Source organism: Mixophyes fleayi, chromosome 4 (assembly GCF_038048845.1).
Source record: "Mixophyes fleayi isolate aMixFle1 chromosome 4, aMixFle1.hap1, whole genome shotgun sequence".
Lineage (NCBI taxonomy): Eukaryota > Metazoa > Chordata > Amphibia > Anura > Limnodynastidae > Mixophyes > Mixophyes fleayi.
Genome location: NC_134405.1, coordinates 316,281,801 through 316,299,682, shown reverse-complemented (window position 1 = coordinate 316,299,682; position 17,882 = coordinate 316,281,801). Strand labels below are relative to the sequence as shown.

The 17,882-nt window shown below is 40.1% G+C and overlaps 1 protein-coding gene across 1 annotated transcript in view; it reads right to left on the bottom strand.

Annotated features, from left to right (window-relative positions):
- Positions 1-779: 779 nt before the first annotated feature.
- The window catches only part of GALNT10 (polypeptide N-acetylgalactosaminyltransferase 10), a 107,593-nt gene continuing 90,490 nt past the window's right edge, over positions 780-17,882 (bottom strand). The window contains exons 6-12 of the mRNA XM_075210116.1: positions 17,481-17,664; positions 12,542-12,659; positions 10,414-10,521; positions 9,096-9,317; positions 8,563-8,679; positions 8,331-8,480; positions 780-6,809 (exon numbers count right to left, since the gene is read on the bottom strand). Coding sequence (XP_075066217.1) covers positions 6,642-6,809; positions 8,331-8,480; positions 8,563-8,679; positions 9,096-9,317; positions 10,414-10,521; positions 12,542-12,659; positions 17,481-17,664 — 1,067 coding nt within the window. The 3' untranslated portion in view covers positions 780-6,641. The remainder of the gene's footprint in view (positions 6,810-8,330; positions 8,481-8,562; positions 8,680-9,095; positions 9,318-10,413; positions 10,522-12,541; positions 12,660-17,480; positions 17,665-17,882) is intronic.

Genomic DNA, 17,882 nt, shown 5'->3' with positions numbered 1-17,882 from the left:
CATGCTGTGCTCCGCTGTTTAGGCGGTAAATGGAGTTGTGCAGAATATCAGAGGACAATTAGTGGTTATGAGAAAGTGTTCCCAATGCAGGAATCTTAATTAAAATAATGAATTAAAAAGGAATTTTTATTTGTGCCCATGTTTGTCTGAATCAACCCTTTTCTCATAGGGATCCCTCATGTGTCAGCATCTTTCTTCAATCTAACAGAATAAAAACAAGGTACAGCAGGGGGTGATTAGTGTAAGGCTGGGTACACACTACAATTTCTCCCCATGCAATGTCGTTAATGATTTTTTCAATGATTTAAAGTCCCTATCAGCAAGCAGATTCCTGTGTACACACTATACACGTTTTACATGATTTACCTTCAGATCTGTGCTCTTCATCTGTTAGAACTATCGGCTGAAGAGATCGTGACTCTGTACACCCCATAGAGATCTATGGACACTGCCTGTCGTGAGTGCATATACACTGCAGAATTGGAACGACATTGTTCCGTCGTTGAACGAGACTAAGTTCCGGCTTAAAAATCAAATGAAACGACACGACGTGCTTTGGAACGATAATCGTTCATCATTGGTGCGTACACACAAACAGTCGTTTATCGTGTGATTGACCTGATAATTGGCTGAAAACTATGTAGTGTGTACCCCAGCCTAACTCCACTCTAAAGAACGTAATCACATATTACATGGTGCCGCCGACCAGTCCAATAATATTTAATGTTATTCGTGAAAACAGCTTACAAAGTTAAAAACGTTCATGGAAGCAACACACGTTAAGAAAGAAATGTTTGTAAAATTTATTTCATTTAAATACATTATAAAGAGAAAAAAAAAATATTTTTCAGCCTTTAAAAACCTAGCAATGCATTATGTCAGAAAAGTCATTACGGATTATTCACGCCACTAAAGGTTAAAGTGCTGTAATCACCACCCTCATCGATCTGAAGGAAACTTCCTAGCATTAGAAGAGAAGGGAATGTAAAGATTATCTGCTAACAATGGGCTTAAGATACCTGTGACCCAACCACAGCTGAAGCTTGAGAGAAAGCGTAAACTCGAGTACTGTTAGTTGTATTAATATATCTCTTTTTTTTTTTTGCTCACACAACTATTTTTCAACATAAAAATACTAATTTTATCTTCCACTGGCAAAGAGGAAAAGTAAACTTCAGATCATTGCAACATTCTAAACACTGTACATGTGATTTATGACAGTCTTATCATACAAATAAACAGATAATATGATATTTAAAGTAGCGATCTCGCAAAATAAAAAGACAACAGGCTTTACAGGCTGACAGCAGTGTGCATCTTGCAAACAACATGCATTTAATGGTCATTGTATAGTTCTAAACAATAAATTAAAGTAGTGATATATGTTCAACATAATTCAATCATTCTTTGTAAAGTCCAAATTGCCCACACAAATAGTTATTTAACACCACGCTGAAAACACTGCAAATGTACCCAAATTAACAGATATTTGCTTTGGACAGGACACGTTAACCTGACAAAAGTAAATGTCTGATTGACTGCTCTAAGCTCACGACAATGTTATGAAAAATAGACCCATCATCTACATATAGTGGAAGAAACCATTTTGTGAGCATAACACATCAGAGAGGTCCCTATTTCCTTGTGAAATGGTATGCTCCATTTGTATAAATAGTGCTTCAACCCACAAAATGTCTGCCTCCGTGATGGGTACACTTTACAAATCCTGTGAATGAGCAACAATAGTAGCACTGGGACATAGAACGATCGTGTGACACATTTGCTGCAAAGGTTACGAATGGGTCTTAAAACAGCAGATGATAAGTATTCTACATTACCCAAGTATGATTATAATTAAAAAAAACACAACTAAAATATGTAAAAAATTAATATATGGAAAAAAAAGCATCTTTATTTTTTTTTTTTTTTATAGCCAATAGCAAACATGTAATGATGGTTTCTGTAATGCACCAAGGTCCATCTAGACTGTATGGCATGTCACATATTTAAATTCAGCTGTTTATCAACAGAGTATACCTGACAATTATTTAAAAATGTTTATTATCAAAAAGCAAACCTGATGGATAATGTGCATGTGTGTCCAGGCATATAGTGTAATGCAGAATCTAGATTACAACACCAATCCTCAGATAGTGCGGATAGGGTACGTACAAACTATAAACACAGCGACGCTTAGCTCACGCCACAGTACACACAGATTCAACAGATCCGTGGAGAAAGATCACTGATCTCTATGGGAACTACACTGACCGTACAAACTGGGGGAGATTCAATTGCCGCCAATGTGGCTAGCGGACATCAAGCCAAATCTCTCATTTTCCATAGCTGTGCGAGGACAAACAAGCAGAGATTTCTGTCAGAATTCCGCCGCGAAGTGTCTTGTGGACGTTCCGGAGACACTTTGTGGCTAATTGACTTCCCCCCCGCCCCCCAAACGACTTATAATTAAAGTGCTCGCTTAATCAAAAACACTACAAGCAGCGCATGAAACAAATGTGTGCGGCACTAGTGTGAATCATGTGATTTCTATAGAGATCACTGATATCTATGATCAGATTAATTTAAGCTGCCATTACCATCAAGCCACCGCTGTTCCGAATGATGACACTTACTGAACGTTGTAAGGTTCAAATCTACCTTATGTCATGTGTTGCAGGATTTATAGGATAGAAAAGTCTTGTTTCGTTTTTACTTAGTACATCAAATTTACTGGTACATAGAAAGAAAAAGAAAGAACGGAAATTCTTTGTTAAAAAAGGTGTTTAGAGGCCAAAGCCAAAAATAACAAGATCACTTCTTAATTTAAAGACAAAAAAAACAATGCAAAAAGACTATGAAATGTCTTTGCAATGAACGTATGGAAAAGGCAAAGGGATAAGGATATTGAAAAGCTGTTAGACACTGGGGGGTAAATGTATCAAGCTGAGAGTTTTCCAGCGGGTTTGAAAAGTGGAGATGTTGCCTATAGCAACCAGTCTCTAGCTGTCATTTTGTAGAATGTACTAAATAAACAACAGCTAGAATCTGATTGGTTTTTCAAACCCGCCGAAAAAATCTCGGCTTGATACATTTACCCATGGATATGTATAACTTGGTGATAAACTGTGGTAATCAAATACGCGAATAAGGTTGACATCATCCAGATAATTGCATATTATCTAAGCACGCTTGGATAAAGTGAAATAAAATATATTATTCTAAAGGATATTTTCGTTCCAGACTATCCCCAGTATGGCTAATTATTATACCCTCTATTGTACTAGTTAACATTTCTGCTTGATGTATTTGGAACAACACAAAACCAAGCAGAGTTTAATCACCTATGGTCCTATCCCATGTGTGCCTCAATTTATCTAAAGCAGCAGTAACTTGTATTACTTGTTATATAAATCTACCTGAAGAGATTCCACCAGACCAGATTTCCGGACGTACTCATGAACTACAATCAACTGTTCACACATGAGTATGTGGCAGATAGTCCTATATAAACAGAACATTGGCAAAAACCTATTTTGTAGTTTGTAAAATGGAGCTGCCATATATATTGTAATTATAGAATGTTTAATGAATGGAATGCGTGTTTGCTTATGGACTAATATGCTATGTATGACTCATTTTTCATATGCATTTGGAAATATAACATAGATAACATCACCCTTTCCTCATGTGTATAAAAATATCTTACAAACTTTCTTGTTTTTCAGAAGTATTTAAGCATAAGTAAAGGGACAAAATAACAAGCTGTTACATAAATGTATGTAAGACAAGGTACCCTATGTACAAGGACTGCTGTGTTTGGAAGCCGAGGTAGGTAGTCTATTATATGATAACACAGCGTTCCAACCGCACAAACGAAGCATATACTACACGGATATAATTGCAGCATTAGGAAAACATACAGCATTTAAGCACAGTACCTATACATAATACAGTAATGGCTAGGTGTACGAGCCAGGAAGAACCCACAATCTCACCATGTACACTATCGTGCCAGTTGCATATTTGTTTTAATAATGGGGGCCTATAATGTAAAAAAAAATATATATATTTTCTTTCTCAGGAATTTTTGACCTTCAAATTAATTTATCGGCTTGTGCAAGTCCAACTGCAGCGTTTGCTAAATATTTACATTTAGATATTTATAGAAAATATGTATATTGCACTATCTTTCTGTGCATTTCAGAACTGTATTTATATGATCGGGCCTGAATGGTTATTTCGGTTGCCCTGGGATACGACCCAGCTTTACTACGCTCAATTCAGTTGTATACACAGAGGCGCTTTGTATTGGATCACAACCAGCCTGTTCATGTAGATAAGGCAGAAGAGTACACTTGTTATAAAAGAAAAAGCAATGTATTTAGTAAAACTGGTCGAGGGGGGGATACATATAGTAATACATCAAGGTCAACTGAAGGTGGAGAACCCCTTTCATTTTTGGGGTGGGGGCAGCCGAAACATTAATCATTTTTTTTTTTACACTCTACAAGGCACAATGACATCAGATTCAATAAGTCAGATTATTTTTTATCACAATACGGATTGTTTAGTCCAGATTGCACAATTCCAACAAGCTAGGATTGGTCACTGTATCATGGAAAGTGAATGTGGAGTGTTGTTCCCGTTACACCATCGTGATTCCACTGGCAAAGCCCTGCATGGAGCATTTAGACGGCAGAATCGCTACGGCGTGACGGTGGAACGTTGGGTTCCACCCAATCACAAGTTCTTAAAAGCCTGTCTGACATGGTGCTTAGGTGCCTGGCTCTGTAGCAACAGACTGGAGTTGTTAGCTACACTCAGAATATGTATTTATGGCTGGTGGAGCAGACGACTATGATGCGATGGAATGCATTGTGTTCACCGATCACTATGACAAGCACTGTGATAATGCAGCAGATCTGGCTGATGACCAATGGATTTGACAAAAATGTGCTCATGGTCAGCCTGACATTTGTTAAAACTGCTGCGGGTATAGAAACATTTACAACAGTGATCTACTGCTCACTATGTGCTCCACGTCTGTTCCAATAATGCCGGGCATTGCACTATGGACCGATGTCTATCAATGTCACCATCTTTTAGACAGATTAGAAAGGGGCTTGCATACACAGCATCGCACTCATTCACAGGCCAACAAAGCTCAATCACACGAATGATTCCTGGATATAAAGAGGTAAAAGGCGAGAAATCAAATTGCACACTCTGTATTGTTCCTCCCAACTCCCCCCCCGTCCTCTTGTCCAGCAAGGCACTAGGAAATAGTTCAAGTTTAGGCATTTGCTGATCACTTAGGGCTGCAGGCTGCTTATTTCAATGAGGATGTATTGCCACTGTCCCGTTTAGAGGTGCTGTTGTGAACTATGATTCTAGTTTTTAGATTGTCATAACTAGTTCACTGTGTGTAGGTTACGGGTCCATTGTAACGCTAGCAGCCGTAGCAAGTTTCTATTTTGTACCCTATATTATCTGTACTTTTCAATCTCTGAGTCTCGTTCACCACAAACAAAAGACAAACTATAAAAAAAACAAAAACCATCTTAAATTACATTTTATAGAACAGAATCCTAAGGAGATACTATAAAAAAAAACTAAAAACTGATTAAGGGTCTACACCCTATAGGAATACAAGAGATCGAATCCGTTCATGACAGCTACAGCTAGGGAATGAGGGAGAGGCGCTCATTAGTCTGAAATAACAAATCTTCTGTTTACATATAACCGTGGAAGGAATACTACTTTTTGGGAAAAATGGCTTTTGGCGACCCAAACCACACACTCTAAACGCAGCCAACACTATTATTCTGCTCATAAATTGGCAGATCTGGTTATTTGGCCTAAGTGACGAGATCTATTTCCAATTTGGATCCAATTACCAGATCATGACAGGTCCCACTTAGTGCAGTCGGACAATGGCCACACACTGGCAGATGTCTCATCTGCTGATCAGATATTTAGGCAGATCTGGCTGACATCTGAAAGATTCCAAGATGACACCAATTTTAATATCATCCATAATTCCTGGGTTATGTTTAAAGGAAGGAGCTCAGAAGTTTATCAAGGGTTGATAGTCAGTTTGGGGCCACGTAGTCAACGCGTGTTGATTGATAACTCTACCTGCCAATAAATTCTGCCGTAACGGCATCATGTCTACGGCACACTGTCCTCTACTGTAGCACAGGCTTCAACAACTACTGGCTCTTTAGCCGCTGTGGAACTACAAGTCCCAGCTCAACTGCTGGGTCTTGAAGCTCCACAACAGCCACAGATCACCCAAACTCTATGACGAGCAGCATTAGAACAGACCAAACCGTCAATTCAATTCCTTCATCGCAGCACCTGTCTGTCTGTGCAATTTGCAGAACAAACATTGCTTTAATAAAATGTGAACAGCTGACACAAAGATGTCGATGTTCAGTCACAGCATCATTTAAAATAAGCCAGCCTGCGCTCACACATCCCAAATATCCCAAAATTCTTTCTAACCCTACACACCGATGAAAACGGAAAAATACATTTTCTTGCCAGAGGGAAACAAATATCCCACCCACCAGTAAAAAATATAGATTTAAAATATATATTCCTATTTATATATGTATATTTATTTTTTCCCCCCATTGTTATAAGCCCCGATTCCGGTTGAAAATGTCTAAGACTGTGGAGTTGGTATTTTCAATAGTCCATTGCTGTGTGGGTGAGGCAGGATTGCAGATATTCATGAACAACCTGCGGTCAGACTCATTGCAGTCCATACAACTGTTGCTGGTGGGATGGTAAATAGTCTTGTCCTAGGAAGAGAATAAAGGTTATTAGTCTTTGCCACAGGGCAACATAATCTGAGGTTCACGCTTGTCCCCTGGAAGGGGCAGCAAAATACAACTGTAGGCACAGGTACAATCTCAGGCCTGACGTTGTGACAGTGCCTCTAACGTCTTGTGTTATTTCCTGCATTAGAACAAGCTCCATACCACATATATAACGGTAAATCCAGCAAGGATCAGATATCCACGGCCCCTGCCATTTTTCAGACAATCGCCCCTAGGCGTCTCTGTAATGTCTCTGGAGAGTTTTCAATTTGTCTACTATCGACACCTCTTGGCGAGAGCACCGATTGGACGCTTGCACCAGCCAATGATTAAGCAGCTCTTGACATGAGCATCAGAGAAATTCTAAATTGTCCTGCCATGGCTGAACTGAATGAGAGGTTAATTAGACACTCATGAGTATCTCCCTCTGGTTGGGGCTGGGAGGGGAGTAACACATCATATTTGTTATAAAGAAGGATAAAAAGGTGATTTTCCTTATGGCACCCACAGCCAGGGTCACCCTCTGGAGGGTTGTTTGAACTCTGGACCGGAACTCCTTGACACTTCAATCTGCTAACACACACATAATTTGGCCGAGATTACATACTGTGCTGTTGTTAACAATCTAGGGCTCCGATTGGGTAGAAGTTTTTCTTTCCTAAGTTTTTTCATTTTGAAGATCAAATAAAATACAACCCCAATCAAGTGCCCTAAAATAGCTTTCTTATTTTACTTTACTATCCCAATACTTATAGAGAACACTATATACAGGGGTTGGGTATGCTTTACCTACTACCAGTATTCTGACATGGAGAAGCCCTACAAAGAAAATCCGAAATTATGAAAAACTGATAGGAAAATAAACAGACTTACCTTCAACCCGACGCTGGACATCTCCGATGAAAGCACCACGCTGACATCAAGTGATTCCGATTGAACAAGTGTTCGGCACTGCAGGCTGACGTCATCGCAACGTCTGTCAATAGAAATTTAAAGCGGCAATGTCGGGTTAAGTGTTTAAACACTTAACCTTAGGGGTCCCCACATTGCCGCTTTAAATTTCTATTGACAGACGTTGCGATGACGTCAGCCTGCAGTGCCGAACACTTGTTCAATCGGAATCACTTGATGTCAGCGTGGTGCTTTCATCGGAGATGTCCAGCGTCGGGTTGAAGGCAAGTCTGTTTACTTTCCAATCGGTTTACCGGATTTTCTTTGTAAGGCATCTCCATGTCGGAATAGTGGTAATCGTAACGATTACCACCGATATACAGAATATTAGCTTGGTTACAGTAATTTTTTACACATAAAACAAATCAAAAGAAATAGACCTTAATGTGATGTTATGTTTCATTTGGAGTACTTTTTGTTCCTGTTGATATTTTTGATGCAGTTATATTACAGATATGTGGATGTGAAGGACGTTCTAGATGCAATGTTATAATCTAGTAGTATGGGGAAGGGACCAGTGACCTTTTTCTAGTGCTTGGCAATGAAGCTCACCTTTCTGTATTTCCACAGTTGGTTCCCCTTCATCCCATGGCAATCAAAGAGTGTGACCGGGCTTGTGTGTGATATGGCATCAAAGCAAACTTTCTTGGTGTGCTGGGGGTCTCCAGGGCGAATGTCTTCCCTCCAGCCCAGGGTGAACACCTGCAAAACAAACCACCTTAGTGTCTTATTCACAGGCTCTGGCTTAGCTGTGAGTCTGGGGGTCAAACCTCATCACATCTACCTGCACGCTGCTCCACGCGTCCACCTTACGTCCCTTGGTGCAGACTTCCAGGTGCAGCTCGGAGCCCATAGACCCATGCTTTGTATCTACACATAGTCCGGTCTTCTTGTTCCGAATCTGCACAGCGGAGGTGAGAAGGCAGATAATTAGCAGCAGAAATGCACTCTAAGGTTGACATGATATACCACTAAATACACAGGGACCAGTTAAAGACCATTAACTCCCCCCAAAAAATAAATATTTTATAAGACATATATAGGAAAACAAATTTACCTGTCATTCTCTACCCTAGGCTTCATGGAGAAAAGGTTTGACCCTGACTGTACTGAAGCCATCTTATCACTACGCTCCACTAGCAAGTTAGTAGAATAAGCAAATCATTGACCTTTCCCCAATTACCCCCATGAAGGCTTCACTTTATTGAATAATCTCCTTCTGAATGTGTGTATGTGGATACTTTCAATAGGATTCCTAGGTAATTAAAAAACCCAAAACATATCACATTAATAATCTGGGTTTAACGTCTTCGTTACCTCTCCCCAAGCGGCTGCAGGAGGTTCCACCGGAGGGTAGTGTTTGGGCAAATCCCAAGCGACCTTGGTCATGAACCACTTGAAGTTCTGACAGTTTAACTTGGCGCGTAGCTCTTTCTGAGACGCCACATCACCAGGCGAGAGATGACGGTAATCAGGTCGCCGCTGATAGATGTACTCGGCATATTCATCCATCCAAACTTCAGCAACGCGCTTTAAGTTCTGCAAGAAGATGGACGTAAGGTATATCAAAGCCTGGTGACCGACTGCAAATTACAATATATAAAACCTAAGGTTGTATTCAGTGCTGCCATTTCACCCTTGTTCAGGGGTGGAACAGTGCATTGCTTGGTACCATATTAAGATTTGGGTAGAGCCCAGGACATGCAGCTGTAGCCTCCCGAGCCCCAAGCTCTGCTCTGGGGGGAGCAGGGGCCTGGGCCAGCCTCAACTCCGGGCCCTGTTGTGGCTGTAACCCCAGTATTGAACTTGCCCTTGCTGCAGGTTTATTCTAGAACAGCAGGAAAACTTTTACTAAACTATTGAGACATTTATTCAAGTTCATTTGCGAACACATTGTGTCCACTAGATGGGGCTAAAGTACAACCAGCAAACTTGCACATACTTACGCTGCATTTAGGTGCAATATTTGTATGCACCACAGCTGACAATCAGCAGCTACGAGCCAGTGAGTGTCACCTAGTTCTGTATATAATAAGTGTGGGCACACTGCTGTCCAAAGTCGTACCTATGGCGTAATTCCTCGCTGAGGCAAGTGATTCTTGTGAAAACCTGCACCCATGCAGATTATCTGTACATAAATCAGTATTTCCAATAACTTATGCCATCAATTGCAATTAAGAACGTTAAGCTTGTGGTTTTCTGTCGACATAGGTTTCCTGATTGTAGTTAACTGACTGTGGAACAGCAATCATTGTGAAGCATACGGTATTAGTAGTGAGAAGTTAAAAATTGAAAAATAATCTTTACTGACAAGTATAAAGACATTATAACCACCAATTTCTATGGTCTAGAATACAGGTCAATGTATGTGTTGAATATTCTTTCCCGTAACTCTGTACAGGCTCTACAGCAAAGTTACAGAGTTCTGGATATCTCCCCTTTGTCTGGTCTCAAATTTCCAGGGTCCTAGAACAAATCACAGCAACAAGAGCAAAAATAGTCCCTTTAGGAATAAAAGAATACAAATATACATTTATGGTAATGGTTTTGGATAAGAATTACCAAACAGACAAATAATCGATTACATTCTAAGCTGCACAATATCAGCAAATCATTGCAGGAGGAAGAGTCTTACCCGAGCTAAGCTTACACCAGCAGGAACCTTGTATGGCACATACTTTCTGTATATGTGTCCTACTCGTGAGCAGGGAGTATCTTCCATTCGTCCTCCACACATCCATACCTGCAGAGAGAAACATTATTAGCCAGCTATAACACAAGCTGTGCATTCAAACTCAACATATTAGGGGCAATGCCAACTTGGAGGCACCCAAACATCTTTCATTGTCAGTTCTTGCTGCCAAACGATCTCCCTATCCCTTATTTTAGTTAACTACCCCTTCAGCTCAGGAAAGAGGATCAGTAGGCAGAAGTGAAGGGAAGAGAGCTCCAGGCTCTGCAGATTAGTCTGTGGAGACCTATAGTTGTAATCAAAGGGACAATGGAACCAAACATGATATGAAGAAAATGGGGCCAGACAATTTACTGCTTTGACCTTCACTGTCTTTTTTTTTGTACATAAACCATTATAATAAACAAATACATTATTAAAACGTATTTTATAACACTTAATCGTTATGCAACACATTTTCCCTTTGAGATGAGCAGTCATATTAAATAGCAGGCTGGTTATCAGCGGCTCAGAAGATGAAAATAATGATGGCAGACGGAACATAGAAACTGTACATCACTATCTGTAATTTAGCCTAACTTATTTAATTGGGTTTATTTGCTCTACCCAGGCCTGGCATACACACTGAGGGCCTGTTTCACGTGGCAAAACCTTGTTGCATTGGAGGGGATTAGATTTAAAATGTGATGGCAGATTTATAGTGAGGGTAGGGCATGTCCTAGATCAACTTTAAAATTCAGTGTAACATAAGCTATCAAGTATTTGTCATGGGCAGCACGGTGGCTCAGTGGTCAGCACTACTGTCTCACAGCACTGGGGTCATGAGTTCAATTCCCGACCATGGCCTTATCTGTGTGGAGTTTGTATGTTCTCCCTGTGTTTGCGTGGGTTTATTCCGGGTGCTCCGGTTTCCTCCCACACTCCAAACACATACTGGTAGGTTAATTGGCTGCTAACAAATGAATGTGTGTGTTAGGAAATTTAGAAAGTAAGCTCCTAATGGCGCTATATAAACAGATGATGATTTGTGTGCTACATGAAAAAACAGCCAGTATTTAGCTAATGTGCAAAATAATAAACTAATCTGCCCCCCTTGCATTGTACCATGGTTTTGTCCAGGAGAAAACTCGGTCATTTCTTTTGTTTTACTTTCCTTAATGAACCAGGCCCTGAGTGTCTATATAATAACAGTCAGTGGTTTACTAATGGCACACTTACTGTAACCTTATTCCAGTGCAGACCACAGTTAGATATGAGACATTTATTAAAAAAACCTTCCTAATTTATTTTATAGCGAACAGTCTTATAAATGATCTTTATGTAGGTGAGGCTATCTGCTCCATTTCTGAAGTATACAAGTTATAAATCAGTGAGAGGGCCTCCCTCCAGCCATTAATGAACGACAGGTCACATGACGTTAGCTGGCTAAGCATTATGGGAAAATGTAGCCTAGCACAGAACCAACGGTCCCAAAGGCTGACAATTCTTTACGCCATGCTAAACAATAAGCTGTATACTTGAAACTTCCCCGACAATATGGTAAAACACATCTATATCTGCAGTGACAGCAATGCTGCACAGCACTTGCTGGCCTCGTATTTAGATTTCCTCTGTTCTGTGCAGAGCTGCATGTAAATAAATAAGCTTAGCCTAGCTATCCTTCACTTCCCAGTTTACGTCCGCCCCCTCCTAGCAGCCAGCCTTTTGTACTTGTGATTTCGGCACAGTTATTAATCTATCAGCTACAGATGACTGCACCACTTTATCTTAATTTCAGGACAATAAACGGAGCTGTTTCTGTGCGACTTGTCTCTGCCCTGTCAAAGGGGCTCGCGACGGGTGACTAATTACAAGGGGTGCAGCCAGTAACTCTATCTGGTAAATGGGAATGTGTGTGCTGAACATTTGCTGCTTTCACAGGTGTCAGAAGAATTCAGGAGCGTGCCTGTGAACGACTCTTGCCCGGGCACAAACACGAGCAAGGCTCTACAGCGTTTCTATAAGAAAACGATCTGCGTCCCGGCATTTCACAGGAGGCCGTTAACAATAACAGCGAAAGTCCCAGGCTGACCTTGAAAGATATTTCATACTGCTCTCCTCCCCAAATCTCCAACCCCGGATCGTATCCTCCGAGCTCCCAGAACCATCTTCTGTCTACAGCAAATAATCCGCCAGCCATAACCGGAGACCTGCAATGAAAGCAAATTGTGATGGGGATTTAGCTCACAGACAGTAAATTTTCTGGGTCAGCTCACCTGCCTGCCTTGCTGGTAAACACAGCGGTTCATTTGTATTACGGCTGCTATCTGAAGGAGAGTCTCACACTCTGCTCAGTGTTTTTGACAATTAATCCCGCTGTTGCTGGGAAAGCTGGTAACAGATTGCAGAGCTACGCATTGCTGAGTCTAAAGGCCACAGAAGAGATACATTTTCTTACTTACAATATTACGGTATTAAGAATGATAGGAGCAGCGTCTCTTTAGGGCTGTAAGATAATATTCTATGGCTAGAACCTTAGTTAGTGTGAAACTTTTAAGTGGGGCTGGTCATCCCGACCTCTAGTAGTATGCCAGGGTCATTGGTGTCTCTTCATCACCACATATAAAGATCTTTATTAGAGAGTTACAAATCTTCGGACAACTTCAGGAAAAATCTTTTATGTTAGTTGGTCATAAAAAGAAAAAAAAAAAGTTTATTTTCCCTTTATCATATTATCCCACAAAGCAAGCCGTGTTTCTTTAATACGTCTTCAAGTGTTCTATGGTAACACCTGCCTCATAGATAGTTTCAGTAAACCGATACTAAAGGGTGGTTATAATGATAACAAAAGTTTTCTGATTTTAATTATAGAAGTCCTGTAACTAAGTTAAAAATAAAATGTCATGTTAATGATTCCCCTTTGGTTGGGCACTGGTATGGGGACCCACCGTGCTCCTCAATTTGGGTGAGTGGAGCAATGTGGTGGCATGTGCAGAGGAGTGTGGAGTAGGTGTCCCAATGAGAGACCGAAATTATTGTAATGAGGTAAAGGGGTGTAGAGGTGACCTTTTTAGGCCCTCTGAACTGCCTATAAAAAGGGTTGGGTACGCTTGATCGATTAGGAAAAATCTGACAGACAACCCTCCACCCTCCAACTAAAATCCGAATTTCTGCAAAATCGTTGTGAAAATAAACAGACTTACCTTGAAGCCAACGCTGGAGATCTCCGATGGGATCACCACGCTAACAGCAAGTTATCCCGATTGGAGAAGTGTTCGTCACTGCAGCTTGATGTCATCGCGACGTCTGTCAATACAAATTTAAAGCGGCAATGTCGGGTTAAGTGTTTAAACACTTAACCTTAGGGCTCCCCACATTGCCACTTTAAATTTCTATTGACAGACGTCGCAATGACGTCAAGCTGCAGTGTCGAACACTTCTCCAATCGGAATAACTTGCTGTTAGCGTGGTGATCCAATCGGAGATCTCCAGCAGCGGGTTCAAGGTAAGTCTGTTTATTTTCACATCGGTTTTGCAGAAATTCGGATTTAGTTTGTAGGGCTTGTCAATGTCGGATTAGTGGTAATCATGGAAACGATTACCACCGTTATAAAAGGACTTCGGTTTTGCGTCTATAGGTTGGACTTTCACGGAGAATATATAATTATATATATATATATATATATATATATATATATATATATATATACATACACACATACACATACATATATATATATATATACATACACACATACACATATATATATATACACATACATACATATATATATATACACATACATATATATACACACATACATATATATATACACATACATATATATATATACACATACATATATATATATATATATATATATACACATACATATATATATATATACACATACATATATATATATATACACATACATATATATATATATACACATACATATATATATATATATACACATACATATATATATATATATACACATACATATATATATATATATATATATATATATATATACACACATACACTAAAATATATATACATATTCCTGGCAAGCTCTGAGCTATGTATTAGAAAGGTTCAAACACACACACACAGAATATTGTCACATGTAATAAACACAGTCCTTCTGTCATGATTAATATAAGCCATAAATCAGGCTAAATTAAGTAGTATTTTAAGAGGAAAAAAAAAGAAGTTATTTTTTCTTTTAATAGAAACATATAGGACCCGATATGTCTCTCTGGAGATCTCTCCGCCTCATACAGGAGGCTCTGGAGCAGGGGTGTTCTCCGTGCAGACAATCCAGCCGCACAGGTGCAGAACAAAGGCGGTTTGTGGTGAGCATCCTGCACAATTCATTAATGACCTCCGTTGCGTGTACAAGCACAAGAGCCTTACACAGCAGTCAGGCCTCTGATGATAGACCCTTCTCCATTCACCCAAGGCTGCACTAATTAGGTAATTAGTGAGTTTACAACTACTCACTGTTCGGCAGCACGGTGAATAGTGACAAACCACTGAAGCGAAAGATAAGGGCTAAGGCTTTACAATGTAGGGACATTTAAATGCACATATATATGCGTGCTAAAACACACATAATAATTATTTATACATCCCATAGATTGTAAGCTTGCCAGTAGCTAATATGTAGCTAGTATGCGAAGGGTGTCCCTGTAAATAGAGACTTCTATTACTTTAGGCGATAGTACCTGGTGGAAACGTGCTCCTGTCTTATAATTCTGTACTGCTACCCGCTGAAGCTGGAAGCTGCAATCAGGTCAGTGTCTTATAAACACTACAGAGACAAAGTAACAGGGATTATTTGCCCACTGAATACAGTATGAGAGGCAGGTTGTGCAAGTAACGGTTCCCTTTAAAAGTTTCGGCTGAAGAGATTTGAGACAACACTTTGATGTGTTGCTTAAAACACCTTTAACAAGTTTCTATTGTACCGAGTCTCCCCCGGCTATTTAATATTTCAAGTCTCCTGTTATATCTTGGAATCAACAAAACCAATAGTACGAGTGAATCCGATGAAAACACAAAGTGCTGCATCCATTATTACTACAACCTTGGAAACACATTTTCTAGTCCATCAAAATTAAACAGGACAAAAGAAAATATTTTATTCAAACGAACGAGTCATTTAATCCTTTTCAGAATAGAGAATTAGCAATATATTGTGCTACCTGAAGAATCTACAGAAAATGTGCTTAAAATACGTAAAGCCTTATATACCCATATTAATGGGATTGGGGCATAGAAATTCTAACAATGGGCAAATACTGGTTGTCATGGAGACTGAAGAATGCATCCTAGTGACTGGAGCAACGGAACAGGAATGGACACGTCGGGATACCATCATATAATCGGTACCTTGTCTTATGCGTTGTCCGAACTTGACAAGATGCCAGCCAGCATCAGCGGGACGTATGGGCACCCTACATGCCCCCAGCTAGAGCAGACAAGCTTTGCTAGTGTCAGCTGTGGCACTGGTGCCAGAGCAGGTAGGCACCTAGAGAGGTAGAGACTGGTTTACTGCAGGGTCATAGGAGCCAGCAATTTATGCAAAAAAAAAATAAAAAAAAATATAGGCATGTGCCAAAAATACCAGCTGATGGGATTAGGGATATCCCAACACTGGCCTAGCTTCCAGATTAATTTGTAGTATAGCTGTAGTAAGGACTATATCTGAACTAAACATTGTAGAGGGATTTAAGTGGAGTCCAGAGGAAGAGGGTCACATGGGGGTACTCTCCGTCTACGCTTTCAATCCACAAGAGAAAGGGGAGAGACACTGACATTTACAGAGATGGGAAACCTGCATTTCTCTGCTTGTGTTTCCCAACTGACGCCTGTAAACAGGGATCTATAGTCACTGCGGTGTCAATACAGGCGGTCACTTTTCATGTGACAGATTACGAACACTCCTTCTACTATTTTTGGTTAGTGAAGCATTCAGAAAAAAGTGTCAGGGTGTACTGACACATATCAGTGCATACAAAGGCAAGAGATGATATTACAGCTGTCTGGCCATATTATTCTGTGTCATTAACAAAGTCACCTATTTGTCCCATAACAATCCTAAACTATTAGAAGAACCACCTTGCACTCTGCACCCCACTTAAATGATTTATCACAGTCCAACATAAAATATTTCCCCGTCACTTAACTCCGTACTGTCCTGGTGATGAATATTAATACCTGAAAACTGAAGGAGCCAGAGTCACACATAACCAGCACTTTCATTTCTGCTGAATGGACATATTTTGACCTGTAATCAATATTAGTGATCACAGGTCATACAGCCTATATGATGAATTGTCTTCTATAGCTTGTAACGCTTATGGTTGGTGAAATATGAGGGATACGCCAGAGGTTATCTTACATTTACATCCCATACAACACCAAGTGTATTTAGTTGTCTGTGGTAGTAATTGGTTTCTAACAGATGTAAGGTTCACTTTTCTTCTTAGAATAAGAACATATCTGCTGTGTCTTTCAGATCACTGTTACTTGCAATGTACGGCACGGGCATTAGATTAGACATGTGTGGTCAAACTAGATATTGGTACTGAAGCTCGGAGGTCGGGCTGGATCGTCCCTAGTGTGCCCAAGGCAGTAATGTGACCTTCTACAATACTACGGGCCTGATTCATTAGTGATCTTATCTTGTGGAAAAGTTAAAATGCTTACTTTAAGAAGAAATGTGGGGATAAGAGTGAAGTTAAGATGGATTTTCATCTTAACTTAAGAAATTCTTCACTTACGCAGTGGATTTTGCTTCTTATCTCTCTTTTCTGGGCATGCACGGAGTGGATTTGTTAAGATAAGCAAAAAACGGCAGATAAGATCACGAATGAATCAGGTCCTACATCTTTAGTTTTAGGTACAGATCTTCTTTCAAGCACCATAGACCAACAATGCTACATTCTGTCGTAAAGGAGCCATAAACAATTCCTTTGAACTTTAGTAACAAGGCGGATTAAAACCAATTGAAACTCACTCGAAAGGCTCGCTGGGATCAGAGATCTGTAACTCCTGAGGGATGGGGATGCGCTTGTAAAACATCTCCCAGTCGAAGGCCCCCCGCATGGCATCACCAGCTTGCGTTTCATAGCCGAAGTTGTCATGGTCTATGACGTCGATCATTGGGCACACGATTGTTTTGCGGTTCTGAGCTATGCGGTCTGTGAGAGGAGACAGAATTCATTTTAGAGAAAACAAAGCCTAGCTTGAAGTTCATGTAGATAAGATGCCATCTCTCTATCAGGCACAAGAACACTGCAATTACACTGAAGTCTGGAAACAAAGCAATGAGCTGTTTGTACATAATGTTCCTGGTAGCAATAGATTTGGGTCAGACATTCAGCCAAAAGAAAAGAAGTGACAAATGCCAGTTCTATCC